This window comes from Numida meleagris, chromosome 5 (genome assembly GCF_002078875.1).
Source record: "Numida meleagris isolate 19003 breed g44 Domestic line chromosome 5, NumMel1.0, whole genome shotgun sequence".
Lineage (NCBI taxonomy): Eukaryota > Metazoa > Chordata > Aves > Galliformes > Numididae > Numida > Numida meleagris.
In genome coordinates, this window is record NC_034413.1 from 2,853,155 (window position 1) to 2,878,053 (window position 24,899).

Below are 24,899 nucleotides of genomic sequence, written 5' to 3' on the forward strand. Positions count from 1 at the left end.
AGTTGAAGAAAATGAAATTATCTTTAAGATATAAACAGTTTCTAATTAAACTCTGAAGCTGCTTATGTTTCCAAACTGGTCTGAGCTCAGCTCGAGTAATTTAGCAGATTGCATTCTGGCCCTTCCTTTAGTAGGAAACAGCCACGAGATTGCAAACCAGATTTATGTCAGTCTTTCCCTTAACTCCAAGTAGCCTCATGTCTGCAGCCCATTTGGCATCCCTTTTTTGTTAATAATTTCCATACATTGCAGATATATTTAATTGTTTTAGTAAATAAGATCTGTGCATTAGTAGCATTGGTTAAAATTCTTTGCGTGTTTCTTAGTCCTCTGCAGGAGCGGATCCCTGTTAGCAATTAGCACACAGAGCTATACAGGGCAGGTCCTTAGCAGGGAAAAAAAAAGATTTTGCTTTTTAGTTTAGCTTTGTCTCTCACGTATCAGGAGATGTGCTGTTAGAAATGAAAATATTTTTCTTTTTTGGTGCGTTCTAGGGGAGGACTCATAGAGATTTACAGCATGCACTTTCTGTAAGTGAAGCTGACAAGGAGAGAGGTTACTTCTCAAATGAAAACACATTTTACTTCTGGTATGATTATTTATAGCAGATACTTAAGGACAAGTCATGTATTCTACCCTGAGATGTATCCAGAATGGGCACAGCTTTGTTGACTTGGATGCTGGCATGTGAGAGTTCAGCTGCATTTTGTCTTGTCAGTGTAATATCCATACAAAATATAGCTCTGTAAGGGACATTTGTCTTCTGTACTACTGCTGTTGCCGTGACCCATAAGAAGAAATCATGTAAGGACATCTTGCTTTATATTAGCTTTCTCCTTCATATAAAAAAAAAAAAAAACCACCACATTTCAGACTATAAGGATAAACCTGTAGTGCGGTGCATGGAGAATTAAGCATTGTCCAGTTATAAATGGTGTTAACAAATTCCAAATTCCCAGAGTATAAATGGAAACATACCTTAAAGGGCATATTCTTAAGGTCACATGAATGCTTTTTTTTTTTTTTTTTTTTGAACATGTGTTGCATGCCCTGAAGCGCTGTAAGGAATTGATGTTGACTTGGAAGTCTGAATCACTGTAATTAAATGATGCCTACAGCTGCATTTGCCACAGTTGTCATGGGAATCACAGGGTCTTTTTTGTCTGGGATAGATGTGCAAAAAGTTTAACATTCAGAGAATGAAGATGTCTGTTCTACCCCAACAATTACTTTTCAAAACTGAATGCTACAGCCACAGTGGTGGGATGAAGATAAGCAGCCACCTATTTTAACAGGAACTCACAGAAAATAGAGATGCGAAATAACTCGGTCTCCTAAGGACCCTTTCTGGATTATTCTAAAGTAGCGTGGAATTTGTTTTCATCTTCATCACTGACGTTCTCCTGGCAGCCCAGCGGCTTCAGATGTGAAATCCAGGCTCCATCGAAGCTGACAGGAAAGCTTCTATAGACTTCAGTATGGTCTGGATTTCATCAGGATCCCTATGGATCCCTTCAGATTTTTTCACTTGCTTGCTTAAGGACTTGTTCAGCCTGGAGAACAGAAGGCTGTGGGGTGACCTCATTGCAGCCTTCCAGTACCTAAAGGGAGCCTACAAACAGGAGGGGAGTCAGCTCTTTACAGGGGTAGATAATGGCAGGACAAGGGAAAATGGTTTGAAGTTGAAGGAGGGAAGACTGAGGTTGGATATCAGGGGGAAGTTCTTTATCAAGAGAGTGGTGAGGTGCTGGAACAGGCTGCCCAGAAAGGTTGTGGATGCCCCATCCTTGGAAGTATTCCAGGCCAGGTTGGATGGGGCCCTGGTCTAGTATTAGATGGGGAGGTTGACAGCCCTGCCTCTGTTGGGGGGGTTGGAGCTTAATGATCCTTGTGGTCCCTTCCAACCCAAGCCATTCTATGACTCTATGATCCGTAAGGCACAAATCATGGGTGGGTCTACTCTTTTCCATTTGTTTGATGCAATGATTACATGAAACGCTGATACTAATTAGCTGATTTTCATTTCTGCTTGCCTGGTGTGATATAGGTGATGTGGGAAAAAGCTGCTTTTTCCTCAGTGCTTATCTTGCAGAATGCACGCCAGGAAGGTGGAAATGCTGGGGGATTGCAGCCTGATTCCTGGCCTTGTTAATGCCTCACTTATCTTTCCTCTGGATCTTCTAAAAGAGAAAAAATTGAGACAAGGTTCTTGCAAGTCAGATACTCCTGTCTCGGAGTCCTGATTTATTAAGAGACCGGGTAGTACGGCCATTAGGTGAAATCAATGTGAGTCTGTCCCCCAGGTACATATTCATTCTAGCATTTTGTAGAGCTCAGCTGTTTTTCTCTAGCACCCTTGTCTTTCCAGCTGGCATTTCCATAAGATTCTTTTTGCTAATGCTTCTGCTACTGCTTTTCCCAGTGAGCTGCTTCCTTATGAGTTTTGTGCAGAGGTGCTTCCCAAATCTCTTCTCCTTGGCCTGGCTTCCTCTTCCTGAGGGTTTTGTGCTCCTCTGAGTCTTCTTCCCTTAACCTGCTGTCATTTAATTCTACACCTGATGTACAGGCTTATCCTAGCCCAAACCTGTCTGTTGAGGCCAAGGAAGTACCGAAGCATGGCAGGTCTTTAAATCAAAGAATCATAGAATCATTAAAGTTGGAAGAGACCGTTAAGATCATCAAGTCTAACTGTCAGCCTACCCTACCACGCCCCCTAAGCCATGTCACTAAGTGCCACACCTCCATGGTTCTCAAAAACCTCCTTTGACAGTCAGACTGTCCCAGCATCACCTAGGAGGAGAACTGTGCTTCCTTCATTCTTCTGGGTGCAGTGCATCATGAGTTGTGCTTAGGTACGCGTAGACAGCTTGCACAGCTGAAATGGGTAAATGTGCACAAAAAAGTATCATGGGTTGATTTTTCTCTGTTACCACTTTGGTTTGCTGCTTCCTTTTGGTTTGGTTTGGCTTACGTTTTGAAAAATGATTTTGTTCTGCTCTTTCACCTGAACGTATGCTCTATGAAGGGATCCTCTCAAACCCCTATTCCCAATGTCAGATTTATATTTTATTTTTTTTCAGCTGCTCCTGACCTATTTAAAAAACAATTCCGAGGTTTTCAAAGGACAAAAATCAGAATATAATTGCCTACAATGAAAGCTGATTATAAAATCACATTGGGAATATATGAAATGTCACCAGGACACGATGCTGTCCTTAGCATTTCAAGCAGGGTCAAATGGTGCCTTTTATCTAACCAGAAATCGGTGGGAGGGTGACCTTCAGCAAGGTGTTTTGAGCAGTGAGATGGGCTGTTTATTTGCTTATCTCACGCTGAGGATGCTGTGTTTTCTGTGATCAACGCAAACACAGCGAATGCTGGTGGTGCTTCTTAGCTCCGGTTTCTTCAGGGCTGGCAGCAGTTGAAGGCATGAGTTGCCTGCTGCCCTGCTTTCCTTTAGCCTGGGACCAGACCTGACCTGGCCTTTTTATCCCTCCCTCCGTTATTTGTTGCATTGGATTAACCTCAAATTCTAAGCAGTAGATTGTGAAACCTGAACTCTCAGCAATCCAGCAAATTTTTATTAATGAGGTAGCGGTCTAAAAGGAAACAGAGCAAAAGATGAGCCAGAGGCAAATTCAGACTGATTATAGCTACTTTCCTTGGCTGTCTGGTTTCCAACAGGAAGAACAGTTGTCTGAATTCAATTCCCATAGAGCTTTTGCAATGCAGATAACTCCGGCATATCGTCAGAGTACTGTCAAGATTGATAAATCGGTTTGGTATTGCTTCACCCCAGAACAGAAATGAAAGTCACAACAGGCCTCTCAACGAGAAAAAACTTCTCTGACTGTCCATTCATCAAAGTAAAAGTAACTGCTAATAATGTTTTATTTGGCAGTTTTGTGGCTGCAGAAATATCAAGCCATGACAGTGTATACTGTATAAAACCATTAAGTGTTGTTCCTTTGCAGAAAGTATTTTTTTTTCTGGACCGTTCAGCCATTTGTTTCATCACTGCCTTCTGCCCTGAAGTCCCACGTTCAGTACTATAAATCTGCCTTTCCGAGTATGTCAGGGAGTTAAATTTTCACCTTCGATTTAATGGGAGAGGTCAAATCTCAGCTGGGGCTGTGACAATCCAATCCAGGCACGTGAAGTAATATTGCTTGAGTGAAGTCTGGAAATCTGCATTATTCCCAAGGCTAAATGACAACGAGCCGAAAGCATTTGCGAGTGAAGTTTAAACATTTATTTGGAAAGACTTTATTTCAATAACCAAGGCAATTTCATTGTAGCACAACAAGCAATTGCCACTACACATCAATTAATTTAATCACTGGCGTGACGTTCATGGTTATTTATTGGAAGTGTAAAAACTACCGTATAGTGAACATGACAAAAGCTGTGGGAGAGATCCAGGCTTGCTCTTAAATCACTGACCATGAACTCAGACAGCAAGAGCTTTGATGTCATGTATAACTACACGCCCCAATTCTGTGCTCTACTTTATTGATGCTTTAGGGATTAAAACTATAAAAGAGGAGCTATATAGTGAAAAATAGGCTAGGAAAAAAGAAGTATGAGTTGCCAGACATCTAATTTCTTTTGAAGCAAACTTCCTACTTCAATACTTTATGTAGATTAAAAAAAAATCGCTTTTTGCAAAAATTTTAGGGGGGAGGGAATCTGCAGCTACCTTTAGGATCATCTTTTACTTCAATGTGCTTGAGATCTACTTTAAAACTGTGTGTCTTCCTCCCTCAAAAGTACTTACAAAGGAAGCCATTATTTAAATAATAGATTAACACAACCTCCGTTCTATGGCAGATGCCTAATTTTAAACAATTGCTACTAAAACGTGAGGGGTATGAAATAACATGTAATGACAGAACTTTATGCACTAAGAGATCTATAGCATTTGAAAACCTATTTCAATATCAAAGGAGACAGGATTTATCTCCTGCTCAATACCCTGTTCTGTGAGGTTCCCTATGATTACTAATTCATTAACGTAAGACGCTGCATAGAACAGCTGAAGTGTCTAAAAATGTCATCGAATAGCAAATTCCGTTTTGTTCTACTAGGCTCATAGGAGACCTGAAAAATTGTTTTCAAGAGATGGAGAGCAATAATTATGTCTAGAAGGTTAAAACTGAAGAGGATGCCTTTATGTGAGAAACAATTACGTCAATCAGATCAGGAGATAGAGGAGGCTGGCACATTGTCATGGTTCCTTGAAATCAACACCTCAGTGGGTCTAGAAACACTAATTTCTCTTGAGTTTCTGCCTTCCTAGAACGTTCCTTTTGTTTTACTCTCTCTACTGCTGACAGTGTGTCAGTACAAAAAAAAAAAAAATCACTTGTACTTGAATTAACAAAGACAAAACTATCTCTATATTTTAAGTTTAAAAAGTTGGGTTTAGGTTCCTATGTAAGACTAGGATTTGCAATAGGAAACCAACACGTTTGTTCTTAACTCATTCTGTGGAGTGTGAACAGAGGGAGCTCAAACTTTCATCTTCTCCCTCCAAAACTAGGACCTGAGTTGCTCTCCCCTCCAGTTGAAAGTGAGCCACTCTGCAGCCAAAAATCGATAGTTTTGCAGACTAAAGAGAGTAAGTAAAAACATACATGGCTACCCAAGCCATTCTGCAATTCTCTGATTTGCTTAAGAACACGTTCTAAAGAGCGAAGAGATTTCTCCTTTTACAGTTTGCAACTTTTTACATTAAAATGCACTGGATAAAATTAATGGGCAACTTGGAGTGCAATGTTAACACCCTGATCTTTTCTTTCAAGAAAGTGTCTTTGCGCACAGGCTACACTGACAAATAATATATCCTTCTTTTGAACACAGAAACCTTATCTTCTACTCCGCTCAGAGGTTTGTATTTGATAGGAAGGTGAAAGCCTCTCCCTGCTCAACTGAACATTGCTGTTGGTGTGGGCCCTCGCTTAAAAGAGAAAAACAGGGTAATTGCAGCTGTACATATCAAGGAGTCCTGGGGCTGATGCAAGACACAGAGGTGTTTAGTTAGGACGTGAAGTTGTCATGAAAAGTGATGGAAATTCAGGTGCTTGACTAGTGAAATGTCTGACTCAGGGCTGGGGTTGAGCCCTGCTCTTGTCTTTGAGCACCTTCATGCTCACAAAAACATCGCTGGTGCCTGAGCTGTTCCATTTAGGGCCTCTCAGGCATGATTTTTCTAGCATTCTGGACTAATCCAGGTCCCATTTTTCTGCACCTTTGGAAATCATCAAGTCAATAGTTATTTCAGGAAGCATGTGCAGGAAAATCAAAATGCCCTTTTAAAATTAATATAATCTCCAATTATCATATTACCTCAGGGAGGAAGGCCCAGTGGTACTTAATAGAGCTCTTTGGGGCTGTTGTGCATTTTAATTGAGTGAATAATTGTAAAGCACTTCAGGGCCTTAGGTAAAAGGCTCTGTATAAACATTGCTATAATGCTGAATAATCAGATTGTGATATGAACTGGAATGAATGAACCCTATAAATAGATATCTAATGTGTGCATTTGTATAATGTATGTGTGCATATATACCAACATTTTGAAGAGAACAAGTCAGTTACTTTATAAATGCCCTACTGTTCTTGTATAAGAAAATCATCTGAGATCAGATAGGATAACAATATTCATGGTAATTGTAACATTCATTTCCAAGACGTAGTGAGCCCACAGCTGTGCAATGCACAGAGAATTGTCAGAAGTATTGATGGAGATGCTGCTTCAGTGATTCTGGAAACACAGCAAAACGTGGCTCAAAGGGAGTTTTTTGTTTGATGGTAGAGGAACATGGAGGAGACGGACCCAAGGTACTAAATGTTCAGGCACCAGTAGGTGTAGATGGATGTCTAGAGGTTTGGGAGAGCAAAGGGAGTTCCACTTCTGATGGCTTTCCCAAGGTTTTGCTGCAATCCTGTGGTGGGGTTTTTCGGTTGGAGCAGGGATCTCCTGCAGCCCAAGTCAGTGCCACTCCTGTCATGTTCCAGCTGGAGCTTGGAATGACACTGACAGCAATGGCAAATACTGCTCCCCAGCAGGACCTGTGCTAGGGCTGTAGCTGACCTGCTGTGCTACCATGCATCAGTCAGCAGCCACTGTCTTTCCCCTGAATGCTGTGGCTGTCTTATCTCTGAAAACTGTGATTTTCTGGGGCAGTGATTCTGTCTTTTTTCTTTGCTTGTACTCTCTTGTTCTTCAGCCCATTAGGAGGGGGAATGCCTCTGAAAAGGAGATGATGGAGATGAACTTTTAGAGTTCATGCAAAAAAGAAACTGTGCTGGGCAACGCAGTGCTAGTACAGACAAAGAATTCTCTTTTCTTAAAAGGGACTTGACACTTCCCGTGATGATGCCGCTTCACTTAGTTAATGAAAGGAGCCATCTAATACAGGCTAAATGCAAAAGTAGATAGAGGAAACTGGCATTTGAATGGCTTGAGTGCTCGAAATATAAATGAGTGGGACAAGACCAGACTCTGTTTATAAAGGAATCAATTACCAGCCATCATCTTACTACTGTGAATCTCTCATTTGCAGGAGCAGTCAGAGCTATTTTTGCTGGGAACTAGGACAGACATTGCTTGAAATTACAAGTATCTTTTAAGCACTGAGGAATGCTGCAGGTTCAAGAGGGGTAGAAAGACTCTATAATGACTTTTCTCACTGTAAACCCACTGAAGAGACTGAGATAGTGCCAGGCACAATCTGACTTCTGCAGAGTTGTACCCACAGCCAGAATGGTTCAACAAAATGATCCATTGTGTATTAGATTTACAGATTCAAGCGGTATAGCCAATGTGTGGCCTATTCAGGATGTCAGAGTAGGAATAGGCTGGACTAAATTACTATTTAATTTCTGTTCTCAAGAGCAGTAGTATGGATCTGTGAAAGGAACTGTTGTGAGTGATAATGGCGTATAGTGATTGCTAATGAATTTTTTTTTTTTTTTTTTACCTCTGGAAGGTTCTTCAGTGACCAGTACAAGCTGGTATCTGAGAGTTATTCCAATAGAAGTAATGCATGGAATACCACATATGGCCAAGCAAGGATATTTGCATTCTGTCACTGAAATCACAGAGAAGTGAAGGATTGACTTTGCTTTGGAGACTACACTGCCTTCTCCCACCCAAAGACAGTCCTTCCAGATGAGGTCTGAAGCTTATTCACAGGGCTGTGTGGGGAACCTTGCTGCACTTTTTAGAGGATGAGTATCGTTCACATGATTATTAATCATTTTTCATAGGCTCTAGATTCATTTAAATGGCATGCCTAGTGCTTCCAACATCTGATAACCCTTCCCATCTGCCAGAATTTGCAGGCTGATGATGAACCAGCTTAAAAATTGGAAAGGCAAACAAAATGTAGCTTAAAATCTCAATGATCAAATGCTGTGGCTGTTACGTGGGATTTTTTTGTCAAAAAAAAAAAAAAGAAGGGTTGTGTATCATAATATCACGGTATTAAAGATCAATTATGTTTCCAATGAAATACCAGCTGGCATCAGTTGATGTGGGATCTCATCTTGCACTGTGTTTACTCTTCACTTACTCTCTATTTCCACTTGTTGCCTTCCTCTTTGTTTTTACATTGTTTTATTTTGAGCTTCCTTGGTAAAGAAAAGATATTCAGAAAATTTCATCAAATAACATGTGCTGCACTGATGTCAGCTGAGGAAATCAGTGTCAAGAGCAGGAAAAGCCAGAAGATGAATGGATCTCTTAGTTCAAAATAGGAAACAGCTTGAAGTTCCTTTGAGGGGAAACAGAAACCTCATTAACAATGACATTATTTCACCTCTGGTTAATAGTAGGGATTCTGTTCCCCCCGATGGACAGACACATCTCATATTCATGCAAATGACCCTGAACGTTCATAGATACAAAGGAAGAGCCCTAAAATATTGATAGTTTTGACCGGCAAGCTGTTCTCGTGAACTGCATGTGGCTCAGACATCTGGCACAGGGCAAAATGCATTATTTGTATTCCTGAATTGACTTCAGACAGTGTAAGGTCTGCATGTCTCCCTGCGTTCATCTCTGGATATCAAAGTAAATCTGTGCCTCTGAGGTGAAGGAACTTGTCTGGATGATGCAATATTCATTTGTTCACGCTTTTATATGAGGATCACGCCTGATAAAGCACTTGTATGCTTTGTTCAGGATTAATCACTTAGGAGTGTCGGTGGTTCTTGAGTTTTTGTTGGTGTTTGGCAGTAGTGCGCATCCATCTACGTGTTCATAGTCATGCACGCAGAACTTGGAGCCTTTTTTCCAAATGAACTAAGAGTGGGGGAGGAGCTTCTGGTGTCCAGCTAAGGTCACTTCCAATTGCACGATATAAAAAAGGTTGGTATAATGTTTCCCAAGTGCTGTGATTTTCTGTTTCACTCCTCTTTGTGCCTTTTCAATTCCCCTTGGGGCTGGAGCTGCAGCCAGCAGCCTGGCTCCCACCTTGTGCTGTTCAGAAGTTTGTTTATTTGTCTTAGACTCTATAATTCTGCCGAACCATTAATGTTTTCCAGAGGTGGAGTGAACATTTTCTTATGCGAAGAGGCCAGTTACTTTCTAAAGTCGTGTATCAGTGAACCACAGAACTGTTTAGTTTAACTTGACAAACCTTATAGTGATACATGAAAATTATTTTCTTCTTCAGAGTTATGTTTATGTCATTTACCAGTGAGCTGGCTGTTTAATCTGTAAAAAAGTAATTTCAAGTAGGCACATAATTAATTCTGTTCTTTAAACCCTAACCTCTCTACAAGATCCTAATTTAATCCCAAGCATCGGAAGCTATATCACACCTGGAGTTGTCAAGCATTTCTTTTTGTAATAGAAATTATCCTTTTTTTAATAGCTATCAGCATCACCCTCCACAAAGCAAGCATTTCATTTTTGGAATATTAGAAATAACAGTTGATTCATCGAAGTCTGAAGTTCAGCAGTGCAGAACTTCCATCTGTTATCTGGCTTGTTGGCAAGGCTTATGCCCTGTCCTTAATAATACATGATTGATACAAAGCATTTAGTGAATAAAGTCCAGTCATTAGCAGGTTGTCTCCCTGTGCTGCTGTAATGTTAAATTACTGCTTGGCTCTGGAGCAGCAGTGAGGAAGGTCTCGGGTCTTAAGGGAGATAAGGCAGCTTGAAAGCTGTTTTTCTGCTTGGTGGTGATCCAGATTCAGTGTAATTGTGTGCACTGCTCGGTGCAGAGAGGGCATGGCAGATTTCTTTAGGATACAATATCGATGGCTGGACCCTGGTGCCACTTGTTTCATTTCCTTGAGTCCAACTGCAGACGTTCATGAGTGAGAATGGAGTAGAGTTCTCCAGCAGAGCAATGCAGAATAGCTGGAGACGTTTGTACTACACTGGATCGTTTTGTGAACGGCCCGTGTGATTTCCAAAATAAATCACAGGCTCTATGTGCCTGGACAGCAGGGCCAAATTCTGCTCCCAGCAATGTGAATTCGGAACATGAGTATGTTCAGTAGTCTTTAGAGTTGTCCACATTTAAAATAAGAACTGCATTTGCTTTAATGACGTGGTTTCCAAGCTGGACTTTGATGAATTATCGAAGCGGGTTCTTATCAAATAACATGACGTTTTTCCTATTTTTCTTTTTTTTTTTTTCCTGAAAAAGCACTGGAAATTTGCCATGCTGCCAAGCCAGGTGAATGAATATGCCATCTGATGTTAAATTTTCCAAGAAAGCTTAGGATGTTCTGCAGCCCTCTGAATGCTAGAATCCCCCTTGAAACCCAGCATTTCTTTAGGATCTTGGTCAGGATTTGCTCTGTAACTACACGTGCAGAAGTGGGAGAAGGAATCCCAAGTATGAACGCTCCCAGTCCTTACCAGTGGAAACAAACTGAGATGCGAATGATAGACATTTCCTTACAGTCAGAAATTGCTATTGACGTGTTTTGCACCATTACGCAGTGCATTGCTGTGTCTCAGTGCTATGTTAAAGTGTTAAAAATTTGAATGCAGTCTTCTTGTTTGTGCACAGGTGTGCTGGAAGGTCACCAGTTCAAGAAGAGATGTTTTGATCTGTTAATACTTTTTTTTGTATTTCTTTTCATGTATTTTTCTTCCAGCTATCCGTTTCCCATGGTGTTCAGCAGCTGCAGTAGAAAGGACCTGGAAAACAGCCTGGAGAAAGGTGTGGGGATGTGTCTGTTTAACTTGCCCGAAGTCAAGGAGTCCTTTGGTGGACAGAAGTGTGGGAATGGCTACGTGGAAGATGGAGAGGAGTGCGACTGTGGGGAGCCCGATGTAAGATGCTGTCTGAGAATCACTACTCACCTCCTGTACGCGGGGTTTTAACAGTGCAGAAGTTCCAGAGTTGGTTTGATGTGTTTAAGGCTACTTGGTGTGAAGCAGAACTTCCCCTTCTCTGCTTTCTACCTTATCTATCAGCTTGAGCCTCAGAGTCCTCAGAAATGGAGGGAGTTTCTGCTTGACTTCTTCTTGCAGAAGGTCAGGCAGGGCATTAATTTAAGCACATGCTTAATTTGCCATTGGGGAGCACAGTCTCTTATAGTTTGTCCAACGGTCCAGCCACGACCAACTGTCATGTTCCTAGCAACAGAAATGCCCTTACGTACTAGCTAATAAGATAAATCCAAAATAAATTTGTTAACATTGCTCAGATTTCTCAGGATACTGCACGTTAATTGAAGTTTTGCTTCTATAAGTGGGAAGCCACTTAATCAAAATTGCTTAGGTGTTCTTTTGTTGCCGTTAGCTTCAGGTTTTAGGTACAATACCTTCTTCTGCTATGAGATTTTTCTTTGCTGCTAGCCAATTACCCCACTAACAAAATAGCCTTTACTGTCTACCAAAAAGATTGCTACTACTTCAAAGATCATTCTATTTAGTTTAGTGAGTGTGTTGAAGGACTGCTCAGATCAGGAGGAGATAGGCAAAATCTGGGGGTCAAATAATATATGAGCACGCATTCGTATCCCTTTGGCTTCACATGTTCGTTGGCTGTATTGAATTTTTCCCAGATTATCTGAATTAAATACATCAGTAGATGAGGGATTTGTTTCCTGTGATAAATATAGTTCTGTAGACAAAATAGATTGGGGCAGTTAAAACAGCGAGATATTGCTGTATCCTGTCTATACAGTGTATTGGATTTACACAAGCCATAAGGATTTCCTGACAGTTCACTCATTCTTCAGGGTAACAAGGTTGGAGGAAACAGGCTTATCTTCTAGTTTAAAGTCAATAGAGTGCAAGCAGCTTGCAAATGTCTTTCTAACCCAGTTATCTTTCTCATTTTCAGTTTTGAATGATAGCGATACCTTTCCAAGTCAAAGTCAGTTAATGTCAGCAAGCACTGACTTGATTTGCCTCTTCTTTCGATGATTTTCTTTCTTAGTTATATTGGAAAACTGCACCTTCAGCCCAATTAAATTAATTTGTATTTTACTGCTATGAATTGAGTTGTACCAAAAAACCACCAGAGTGTTTAATAATTCACTATCCAGTCATTTACACCAGCTGAGTTTTGTCAACAGTAGTTCGGTATTTTATGGCGTGGAAAGCTGTACAGTGACATATGGTAGTTGTGTTTTCTCACTGATCAGAATTAAGTGTATCTGAATATGTAGATATAGATGGTTGGTACGGATATTTCCCAAAGAACGCTTTACCCTCAGGATTTTGGATGTTGAAGTGTATTACTTGCCAAGCAAGCAACAGCTTTGCTATATTCCCCAAGTGAAACATCAGTGAAACATGTTGAGATTCCTCAGCAGGACTGCAGTGCACTCGTAAGGGTGAAGAGCTGTGGCCTTAGCACACCTCCCACCCTTTGGACAGCCGTGGAAATGCTGTAGGGATTGTCTGGCCACCTCCAACCAAACTTTGGCCTCATGCATCAGGTGCTGGTCATCTTGTTGAGCATAACGGGTGTTGGCATGCCCGCCACCAGGCCAAGAGTCTTGACCAAGGATGATGTTGCCAACTAGTTTTGGATTATATCACCAAAAATGTCCAGTGTGCTACAGTGTGTCTGGAAGGAGGATTAATGTGGAGAATGACTGGAAAGATAGAGGAAGGCAAATAGGTATATATATGTATCTCCTTGGTCCCTGAGAAATGAAAGGTGACAAATGTGGCTAATTTTACAACAAAGCTGCAAGGGACATCAGAAAACTACAAATCAGTAAATGAGAAGTCAGTTCCAAACAAATTACTGGCAAATGTAATAAAGAGCTACTGTCTGAGTAGCTGTGATGTGCCTGGGAAGAGTCAACAGAGCTTTTGTGCCAAAATGTCCTGCCTTACAAACTTATCACAGTGCTCTGAATAACTTAACAAGTGGGTGGGAAGGGAAGACCCAGCTATTACAGCCTGCTGGAACTTCAAAGGGGCTTTAGACCAAAGCCTCATTAGAAGACTAAGCAGCTGTAGGATGTGGACAAAAAATGAGTTAAAAGAAAGCAACTATTGGGCTCATATAAATAATCCGTTTCAGCAGTTGAAGGTGATCTGCAGTGATGTGTCCATGAGATGTGTCCTGGAAGACTACACAATTCAGCATATTGGTAAACAGCTTGGGAAGAGGAATGGCCTTGAACTCGCTGATGATATTAGCAAGGATGGTAGAGCAGAGAGCTGGCTGTGAAGAACTGCAGAAGAAGCTTCTGAGACGGCTTGACTGGGCATTATGGTGACAAATGGGATTCAGTGCAGAGTGATGCATAATCCAAACATCACATATAGGATGATGGACTCTGAACTGACTCTGACCATAGAGGAACAAGACTTCTTATTGCAATAAATAGTCTCATGAAAATGTCAGCTCAGCGCTCACGAGCAGTCTAAAGGGTAAATAGGCTGTTAGAAATTACTGGGGAAGAAATAGGAAAACAAAACAAAGCACCAGTAGGCCGATATAAATCTACAGCACGTTGTGGCTGAAACTGCACTTACAGTTTTTTCCTACCTCTCCCTGCTTTCAAGAAGGATAAAGCAGAATGAAAAGACGGAAAGAAAAGCAACAGAGATGTTTGAATTTTTGGAGGCACTCTGGCTGGAAAAGTAGAAAATAAAGGAATATTCGACAGAAGCTGATAAAATCGTGAGTGAAGTGGAAAGAGTGAATAGGGAGCAATTGCCTCTGGCAACAACTGTGCAAATGAAGTTAGCAAATGGCAGGTTGCAAACAAGCAGAAGGAGCTGCTCCCCAGACTGTGTCGCCTACTTGTGAGTTCCTTTCCACCAAATGTTGCAGGTGCTAAAAATGCATGGGGATACAAGCGAACCCAGGAGATGGGGGAGGTATCACACACCTGCGTTTATATTGTTGGCTGTAAGCATTTTCTGCTGCCTGCTGTTAAGGGGTGACAAAGCCTGGCCTAAGGTGGTCTATTTTGTGCTCTTAAAAAAGTGGGGGTGAAACCAAGGTGTCCTGTCCAAAGCCCCTGTAGAGGATGCCTGAATAGTTGTTGTTTTTTGTCTGTTTGAGGTGCTCTGATGAGCCCAGGAGACCTCCACCAAGAAATCCACCTCCCCTCCTTGCTGTCCTTACTAATAATGACTGACAATAATGCACTGCTAGAGGGCAGTAGTTTCAGATGGCAGTCTCCCATTTCTCTTCCAGCTTCCCAAATCCTCACGAACCTTTTCTGTTTGCTCACCTGTTTATGTTAAAACCATCCCTGACAATTTAATAGCCTAGGCACAAAAACTATTTACCAAGCTCATCCCCTGCAATGAGTAATAAGTGAGAGAGCAATTGGAAATTTGAAAGGCTGCGGTAACATCATTCAAAGAACTGTGTCTTTATCCCACGCTGTCTGTGGAATGCCAATTGCTTTCCTTGGGCTGCTTTGTGGATGGCCTGATGATGGGGTACAGGAGCTGACTCTTTCAGAAGCACTTTAATTGGATTGACGTTGCTTTCCTCCACTCTGCTTTTCTCAGATTGCCATTGAGATGAATTTATAAGATGTGCTTCTGTGCAGAGGAACGTTCCTTCTTAAATACAGCAGCTGCACAGAAATATTTGTGTAGCCTGCTGCCTTCCAGCATGATCGGAAATAGGTGCAGGAAGTTGCTCTGCTGCTTCATAGCATCATGGATGACTTTGTATATTCAGGCAGAAAACAGGGAAAGGCTGAGAATTATTTCACTGGTTATTTGGGAGTGCAGCAGTAGCTCTATCTTCCAGTTGGAAAGCTTTACAAAAGTCAAGAAAGTACCCAGAGCTGTGAACGTCATTCTCACCCATTTATTTTTCTTGTGCTCCCTGTATTGTTAGTGATCCCTCGTTAAGTCTTAACACAGCTGAAGAGCAATTTTATCTGCTGCTATTTTTGTTAGAGAGCTGAGATTCCAGCGCAGCTGATGTAACTTGCAGCTAGTGAGTATAAGCTTGGAAAAGCAACTCCATTATTTTCTGAAACTTCTTGGTAGGGCGTTCTACTGAGAATAAGGTTCGTAAGAGCCCATGTGCAACTATCTAATCCGTAAGTGTGAAATTGGGATGTAACAGTAATAATGGAATTCATATTTTTCTTGAAGCTCTGTTACTGGAATACCCCAAGAAAAGATTACATGGAATGGTGTCATTGTCTTTCTTTGCAGCAGAGACCCGCCTCCATGCAAGGCAAGAAATGTGCTGAGCAAATAGCGCAGAGCAGAGAGCTGCAGTGGTGATGCTCAGTAACTGCAGCTTGGGACCCTCAGCTGGGGTGAACCCCACTGAAGGCAATGGATTCATTCCACTGGTTTCGTGGACATAAAATGCCATACTGTTGTGTGGGGATTGGTAGCAGCATACTTGTGTTGTGCGTGATATTTGGGACTAGATCCATAGCTAGGATAAACTAGCCTTCCTCAATGGCTTCTCTGGTTTTACTACAATTACTGGAGTTGTAGGATCTAAGGGCAGACAAGGCTGCTTGGATCAGGTTATAGAATTTTATGCATAATTCATGAATTCATGCCTAGCTTTTCTTGGCAGGGCTATAGCACCTCTCTGAGATAGGCAGCCTCTCTTGATTTACAGCTCATTGCGACTGAAAGTTGTCTGCTTTCAATTTATCCCCACCCAGGAATGTACCAACCGGTGCTGCAATGCCACTACATGCACTTTGAGGCCAGGAGCAGTGTGTGCACATGGCCTTTGCTGCGAAGACTGCAAGGTGAGCTGGTGGAAATGGTCACTTGTGTGGGACAGGCTAAATGTCACAATCTTCTCAACTGCAGACTAGTAAGCAAGGATGCAGAAATAACACATTATGCCATTAACCATTAAGACATTTGCATTTCTTGTGAGCAATTTAAAAAAAAAAAAACTCTTACAGTTATTGAAGGAGCAGAGCAGCACAGGAGACCTGTGCTGCTTGTGGCCTCTTCATTTGTTCACGCAAAGCTTCTTCACGAGCTTCTGTACTTGGATGTTTTTCATGCTTATGTGGATGTTGTGCTGTGGCAAGCAGTCATTAAATGCCGGACCCTCTTTCTATGGGAAGACTTAAAATATTATCTCTGTCAACAGCATATATATATTTAATGGTTGAGCATCAGCCCCTGTGAACTCTTAATGTGCAATAAAAGGCCAGCTTGCTGCAGGCATTCTCAGACTCTCCCACCAACACTTGTGTGTGGGTTAATAAAGCATTCAGCAAGTTTCTGTTGTGTCTGTGGCAACCATCTGCCTAAAAGCTCAGATAGCACCAACCTGCTGCAGTGCTTTCCTAGCAAGGACCAATCTTTACGTGCTTTTGTTTTTCATCAAATTGTGGTGGTGATGCAGTTAAAATCTAGGGCTGATGCCCTGGAACACACTCATCTGCTGTGGTTGTTAGTGATATGTGCGTATTCAGCCCGGGATGTTCCATCCTTGCCTACTGCTTGCTTTATCTCTGAACAATATATGTACTGGGAGAAATCAGAAGAGAGGGAATAGTCATGTGGACTGGAGATATCATTAAGTTGAAAAAGATCTCAAAGGACATGCATGAGGAAATAATGCATGATTCCAATGAGGAAATGCACCTCCACCTCAGGAAGCCATCGGGAGCTGTATCCAGAGCCAGGCGGGCTGGTGTTCCTTGTGAGCTGGGGTTGGAGAGGTTCTGTGGTGCTGTGTGGATGGGGAATCATAAAATGGCTTAGGTTGGAAGTGACTTTAAATATCTTATTCCAAGCTCCTGCTGGGGACAGGGTCACCTCCCACCAGCGCAGGCAGCCCAGGGCCCACCCAGCCTGGCCTTGGGCACCTCCAGGGATGGGGCACACGCCACTTCTTTGGGCAACCTGTCCAGTAATATTTATGCTGTCCACTGCAGTCAGTTGGTGCAGAGCCGGTGGCTGCATGGGTTCCACCTCTGCACAGTTCCTATGGATTGACATTACAGCAGCCAAGGTTTTGGTTTTTTTTTTTGCAGTTAAAACCAGCAGGGATTTCTTGCAGAGAGTCGAGCAATTCCTGCGACCTGCCAGAGTTCTGCACCGGAGCCAGCCCTCACTGCCCAGCTAACGTGTACCTGCACGACGGGCACGCATGCCACGGGGTGGATGGCTACTGCTACAACGGCATCTGCCAGACCCACGAGCAGCAGTGCATCACCCTCTGGGGCCAGGGTGAGTCTGAGTGCCAGGAGAGCCATTCATCAGGCAGACTTGAGGAAAAGTTATCTGTGATTATGGATGGATTTGGGGGAATTTGATATGGTACCAATCTGCGCCTATTCTTCTCTGAAATGGAGAACCGAACAATGAGGGAATCATTTTGTGATTCATTTTCCCCTTGATTTGCAGTCACGTTCATTCCTTGCAGCAGGAGGTAGTGAGCGACAGTAGCTAGGTTCATTCCGCAGCACTGCCATGCATGGCCAGGTGAGCTGAGGCAAATCATTCAGTACTGACTTTGATGTGCCCTTATCTCACCCTCTAAAGCGCCAAATGCTCCTGACACAGGTGGAAACCCCATCCCTTCTCGGACTGGTAGGTAAGCTTCCACCTGTGCTCTGAATTGCTCCATCTGCAGAACGTACGTGTCTGTCTACCTCCCAAAATAGAGTTCAGCACTTAACACTGACATGAGATTCTTGCAGCACTGAGTGCACATTGTCTATTGGCGTCACCCTGTAAACTTGCCCCGATAGTTCTCCTAGTAGAGGATGCTCTGAAGCAGAGGGAGATCTTATTCTCCCTTGGGAATTCACTCACTTTTTGCACAAATCTAATTAATGAGCCCTTGGGTTATCCTGAGCAGCTAACCCAGGAAAGCTGTTCACCTCCTTGTTCTGTCCTGACACACCAATGTTAACTCCGCACTTTGCTGCTGCCTCGCTGGGGATAAGTCACATGTCCTTCAGCATCTCACTGAGCCCCTCTCTCAAATGGGAAAAGCTCTTTGAATTCCCCTGAAGAGAAGTGCCATTTAGTGCTGGATTCTTTTAAACTAATGTTTTCCCCTCCTTAACCTCTTTCAATTCCGTATCTCGCTGCCTTTTGCTCTATTTCAAAACTCAAGTGTCAGTCTAATTAATGACACACAGATGTTTCCCTCGGCCAGAGCCCCCATCAGAAGTCCACTAAGGGTTTATTGGTTATCTGTGTAAGAGCTCAGACAGTTTGCAAACTTGTAAAAGGGCATTACAGCATCTTGGGAGATAATGCCACAGATGCAGATAGCAGGAGAGATACAATGCACTCTTGTACCTGCATGAGCATGCTAGCAAGAGTTCCAATTCATAACTAAACTGCCTACACGGAGCAAACTGTGCATCTGATGTACTCCTCCGAATCCCACTTGTGTCATAGAGGTAATAAGAGCTGATACAGGCATGTACAGTTATAGCCTCCAGCCTGAGTCATGCTGGGATTTGTAATCCCCTGGATACAGAGACGTTTTCTCTTGTATAAAGCAAAACCTCCTTGTGAACCAGTTTCCCATGCCATGGAAAGTTCCTCAGTTGGACTGTTAGTAATTTCAGCCGCTGAGAAAAATCCAGCTAAAGGTCAGAAGCTGAATTACTGCAGCTCCCTTGCCAGGTCTGTTTCCTAACAAAGCACGTCCTCCAGCACCCCCGGGCTCCCCCAGTTCTTTCTTGTCTTCATTCTCAGGACTACTGAGCAGGCACTGCTGTGCATGGAGCCTCAGTGGATGTGGCTGTGGGGTTTGCTTATGAGAAAAACGACTCTTTTACGAGCAGAGCTCAAATGGTCACAACAGACTTTAACCAGAATGCCTGAACCTGAACTGGAAGTCTTATTTCTGACCTCCGTGGTGCAGGTATAAATTAGAAACCGTGTCAGTAAACCTTCCAGCTTCAAGCAAGCTAGATTATACATGAAAAAACAAGGCCCATATTCTGAATATCTGTGAATATCCCCACCTGCTCACGCTTCTGGCTGGCTGGAGCACAGACTGGCAGATGAAGGGTGGTGTGAGAAGAAAGTGGGCCACGCAGCTAGAAAACAGAGATTCCAAATCTCACCTGCCTGAAGGGTCAGATAAGAAAGTGTTTCCTTCCAGCTTGCTTGCTGAAGAAGAGACTTGACAGACCGAGATGCTGACTTTGGGCTTTGTACCAAAAAGTTACATTTGAACCTTTTACTAGATTGCTGTAATTGTTTAAAATTTGTTTTTAACAACTGCGTGTGTTGGAGGTTGGATGAGAGCAGTTGTGTGTTTTTAAAAGAAAATTTTATACCATAAAGAGAGAACACACCCTAGTTCCTTTACATTAATTCTGTTTTTCTTCTTCTCAGCAGGAGAAAGCCATGCAGGACAAAATGCAATAACTTTTCTTAAAACTGTATTCAGTGCATTGAATTCCTTATCAGTGTGTTCTCTTATTTATCTTTCTTTATTCATAGGCTTACAGATGCCCAATGATACATGTCAACCTTAATATTTTTAGCGCCGAAGAGAAATAATGAGCTTTGTCGGAGCTCGCACGTTAGGCTGAGCAGCAGGGATCTGTTTCCAGAGTGGAGGACTTGCATTTCATTGGGTTTCCTTGTTACTTTCACCAGATAATTTCAGTTCAAATGCAGAAATACTTCTTGCTGTTCCCTATCTGCAACAGGCCAGAGAGCTTGGATAGGCCTAGCTTAGGATAGGCCCTGAAAACAGCCCTGAGCTCCTGCTAAGGGCCATGTCCACCGCAAGCTTCTCCTGGATACACAGATTGCTTTTCTCTCTCTCTCTCTCCTTAATTCTGGTCACTTTTTATCATTAAAGAAGCAACGTGCATGAGGGCCTTGTGACCTTTCCTGTTTCCCATTCAAAATGTTGGCCTTGCACTGATCTGACCTGCTGATAGCAGTGTATTTGAGCAATGCATCAACAGGAATGCATTTCTGTAATGTCTGGTAGTCCACTGGCATTTTTGGGGAGCAACCAGCCAAGCAGATGAAGCTGTTTAAGAGAGAGAAATTATTGATTACCAAGGACTAGGAGATTATCAGCTTTAAACTCTTGGCATTTTCTCCATGGGGGAAGAAAAGGAAAGGTTTGTCAGTGTGTTTTCCTGCTTTTCCCCACGAGGCAAAAAAAACAATGATTTGGGGCAGCCAATGGCAGACATTGACTTAATAATTAGAACATGCTTAAATTCATTGTGTAGACATGGCCATTTGTTTAGGCAGAAACAATCTTAATTTTGTTGTCAATATTTGTTACAAAGGCCTGCCAATTATGCATTTTTTTCCAACTATGACCCTATAAGCAAAGCAGATGGGCTGCCCATCCCACTTAGCTGACCGACTCCTTGGCTGTTTTTTTTGCAAGAATACAAATTCACTTGAGCACTATAAAAGCTGAATCTCGTTGAGCATAACCAGTGAAAGCAAACTGTTTGGATCATCATAAACTTACGGCAATGCCTTTGCCTGCATGTAGGGATGTGAAAGGCATTAAATCATATTCTCCGAGCTAGGGAGAGCTCGCATACTCCTTAAATGCAAAAATAACAGCCCAGCCCCATCTCACTCTTCACAGACTTAACAGCAAGGATCACCAAGATGAAGAGAAAGGCTGAGGGGAGCTTGAGGAAGTTTGCTTTGTGTCATCGGTGCAGTACAACAGAGTTAATGAGATATAGAATCCAGGTGCAAACCGCATGACATGCAGAGCTGTGTTTTTATGCTTACATTTATTTATGCAGTTGGTCACGGTGCTTGTGAGTAACAAAACTCCCATCTGAGTGAGGTTTCCTTCCCCTCCTCGCCTATATGTGCTGCATAATTTGTTTTTTAATTAGACAATGTTGGCACCTGAGTCTACATCTTGGTTTCCGCTTACAACCTGCTGTTTCTCCATTCTTGCCATCAGCACCACAGGAATTTCTCTCTTCTCTTCTGGGAGGTGGCGTTGGCTCCTTGCAGCAGGTCCTGCACTGATCTGCAATGACACAGCATTTCTGCACCGCTTCCGAGAGAGCAGAACATCTCTGTTTATGAAATCTGATGGTGAAAAAAGTGCACTCATCAATACACATATTGGGAGGAAAAAGAGTCTCCAGGCTGACAGCTGTGGTGCTGAGCTCTGACCTGCTGCAGTTTCAAACGGCTGCTTTAATCCCCTGAATACAGCTTGGTGTGCAAAGGCCAACAGAACCTTAATTACCGAGTGGCAATATTGTAATTATCAACTGCAAAGTGAAATAAGCTCTGCTCATCAAGTTCAAGGCACTTAATATCCACTGGAAATCTTTTGCAAACCATTTTGTCTTTGCCCGTAGAGGCAGTGGAATAGAGAAAGACAGGATCTGCTGCAGCTTATGTGCTGCAATCATGATAAATGGGTTTCCTCCAGAAACACAGCATTACAATTTTCTTCCTTAAGCATCCTCTGAAATTCTCCTTTTAACTTGGTAGCTCCATCTGTTTGGTTTCTTATAGTCTATGTTTTCATTTATAAAAATGTCCAAATATTGTGTGAAACCAGTCAGGAGAAGGAGCAACCGTCTGAATCCCAAACTACCATGTGTTCTGGTTTGATAGAGAAGACAGAAATTGAAGCTAGATTTCTGTTTCCAGGCCCCAGCTGATCATTGGGTACCAGGTGTTTCATACCCAGACTGCTCCCAGCCTGGCAGGGGAGCGTTTCCTTGTGTTCCATTAAGCCCATTTACTTGTCAAGTAATATTGGTTGGAGTTAAAGCTCAGTGGTTGAGCCCTGCAAGGGTGCTGCAGATGTGTTCTTCCTGCGGGCTGCCTTCCATCATGTGTAACGTGCTTGACTTCTACAGTCAAAAAATAAAACATTTTACCAGGTGAAAGGGAAGGCAAATACCTTAAAATCTCAGTATTTCAGCTGATTTTTAGTAAGTATTTTATTGGTCCATTACAGTTAAAATGCAGGACATGAGCATGCATTTTGCTTTTGGCAGCACGTGGGTCCCAGCCAGGAAAAAGGAGACCCATAGCACTTGTGGTAGATGGGTGGTTTACTCCTTTGGTGAGGTGGGGTGGGTCTGAGGAGGTCAATCATTGCAGATGTTGGACAAAAAAACAATTTGTTTTACTTGGGCTTTCACTTACAGCATGTTTTTCTTTCCTTCCTTCACTCTCCATTCTGAAGCTGGCATAGTGTATGCATATGTTAATGTTTGCATCATGCTGAATAGTTAATGTGCCTGCCCTGGAAAGCTGAGGACAGATTTACATGCTGAAAATGTAAATTTCACTGTTGCTTTTTGCACAGAGCCTTGTCTAGATGCTTTCGTTGATTTTTTTTGATTGTTGCTTGTGGTCTAATGAAAAGAAGTGAAAGAATCCTGTGCGAGTCCCTTTAACGGTTCCAGATTTGAGGAAAATTCTGAACTCAGCAAGCTTGATAATAATCTTCTGAGGAATTTCAAGCTCTTGTTCTTCCCTCCAGGGAACCAGCAGCTCACATTCTGTTCCTTCTGTGCCTTCCTTTTGGGGTTTTCCAGTTTCAGTATGTACAAATCCTAAACGGAAAAGAGGGTGCCATCTTATGCCTCTCCACATTTTAATATTTTGTCCTTAATAGCATTAGATTGCTGCTTGGCAGTATGGAGTATTAGTCAAGCTTCTGACTGTGAAATGCAGATAATTAATTGAGGCTTTAATCTCCAAGTTATTAGTGAAAAGAGCCACACTAACTGGGAGTTTTACAATCATATTTGTATGTTCTTCAGGAATTGGACCCCCATTTTTAAGCCTCCTTCTTCTTTGAAGGTTTCTAATGAAATCTTCAGCATAGTTTAAATGAGTTCTATATTGTATCCCAAGTTATGGGCATACACACCTGCAAGTGGCTCAAAACATCTGAGAAAATGGAACAGTAATTCTGCCTCTGTTAAAGATTGGGGAACGCTGTGAGAATGGTATACTCTCAGCCTTTAGGCTATCGCATAATTTGCTGCCAGTTCTTCTTGTTTCAGTTGGCTGATATATCGAAAGTACAAAATGTATCCAGCAGATAAATGCTAAGATTTTTAGCCAATATATATACATCCTTACCACTTTGTCTCCTGAGAAGTCTGTGCATTGGAGTAGTTGAAGTGCTGGCAATGACCCAATTGTGCTATGAATTATTTCATGGATAGAAAATATGGGGTAGTAAAGGGCCCTAGCGAAGGGCCCTTAAATCTATCAAAGAGCAGCAATTATTTGCTGCAAATAAAAGCCACCATTCACATTAAAAGTAAAGGAACAGAACTCTAATGCGGGGGCTAATTAAACATTGCAACAGTCAAAGCAGGAGCATAGATCTTCCACCTCTTAGACATTTCAGATAAATATATGGATGCTTCCCAAGAAGATATTGCATAGCTGGTCATAATCTGGGTGGGGGGGAGGGAAAAGATGGACAGGAGAATTTCTGCTTAAGAGATTAGAGTAGATGTTCTAATAGCACCTTTTGACTTCTGAAATGTAGGGATGAGTAATCTGTCTGCACAAACATTTCCAGTACTACTCCCATCAGGGAAGTTCCTTTGCTGCTCAGATATGTCTCCGTTACAAAAGGCTGCAATAGATAAGAACCAGATGCTGCCTGTCTTCCCAGATTCCTAGTTCCACCACCACGGCAGAAAGGATCCTCCCTTCAGGTCGGTCTTTCCTCTTAGGCATGGATTTACTGAGGATTAAGGTGGGAACAGGTTCCCTTCCTCCCCCCAGCGCATCAGCTCAAGCTGGCATGTCGCGTGTCGTGGTTTTATGGCCATACAGCGTATATAGAACTCTTGTTAGCAACTAGATTTTTTTTCTGATTTCTTGTTGTCCTGAACTGCGGTTAAAAAGGCTTTTCTTGACAAGTATTTCCATTGGCTTCAGCTCCTGGGCCCTCGCTTGAATCACACAGACTCCTGTAAAACGGAGGGAGTTCACTTACCAGCTGGCCTGTGTCTTTCTTCACTAGGTTTGGCATTTGCTGAAAGTTTTTGTGTCCTAGGAGGATTCACTAGAGGGCCATCATCTAGAAACTCGGAAAGAGAATGAGTCCTGCATTGTCTGCTGCTCAGCACTGCCAAGAGAGACAAAGAACTGTGGAAAAGAAGCGTGTCCGGGCCCTTCCATTAGCATGCTGATCCAGCACAAGTGCTCTGCTGCTCTTCATCAGCACGCAGATCACATCCCGCCTTCCCCTGAAACATCAGTGGAGCTCAAAGAAAATTATTAAAAACACCTCGTATGAGATGAAAGTTCTGATTAGGTTTTGTTTCAGGTGCCAAGCCTGCTCCTGGGATCTGCTTTGAGAGAGTCAATTCTGCGGGCGATCCATACGGCAACTGTGGCAAAGACTCCAAGAGCTCCTTCGCCAAGTGTGAGCCCAGGTAGGGTCACTCCTCACCAGCACAGGAACTGGTGTGAGGGTGGTGGGAGTGGATTCATGACATCTACAAATACTTAACTAATG

The 24,899-nt window shown here is 42.5% G+C and overlaps 1 protein-coding gene across 4 annotated transcripts in view; it reads left to right on the forward strand.

Annotated features, from left to right (window-relative positions):
- ADAM12 (ADAM metallopeptidase domain 12) overlaps positions 1-24,899 on the forward strand; it is a 170,633-nt gene that overhangs the window by 130,690 nt on the left and 15,044 nt on the right. For all 4 annotated transcript variants that reach the window (XM_021398772.1, XM_021398773.1, XM_021398775.1 and 1 more), the window contains exons 12-15: positions 11,128-11,305; positions 16,105-16,194; positions 17,443-17,638; positions 24,708-24,816. In XM_021398772.1, the coding sequence (XP_021254447.1) occupies positions 11,128-11,305; positions 16,105-16,194; positions 17,443-17,638; positions 24,708-24,816 (573 nt within the window). The remainder of the gene's footprint in view (positions 1-11,127; positions 11,306-16,104; positions 16,195-17,442; positions 17,639-24,707; positions 24,817-24,899) is intronic.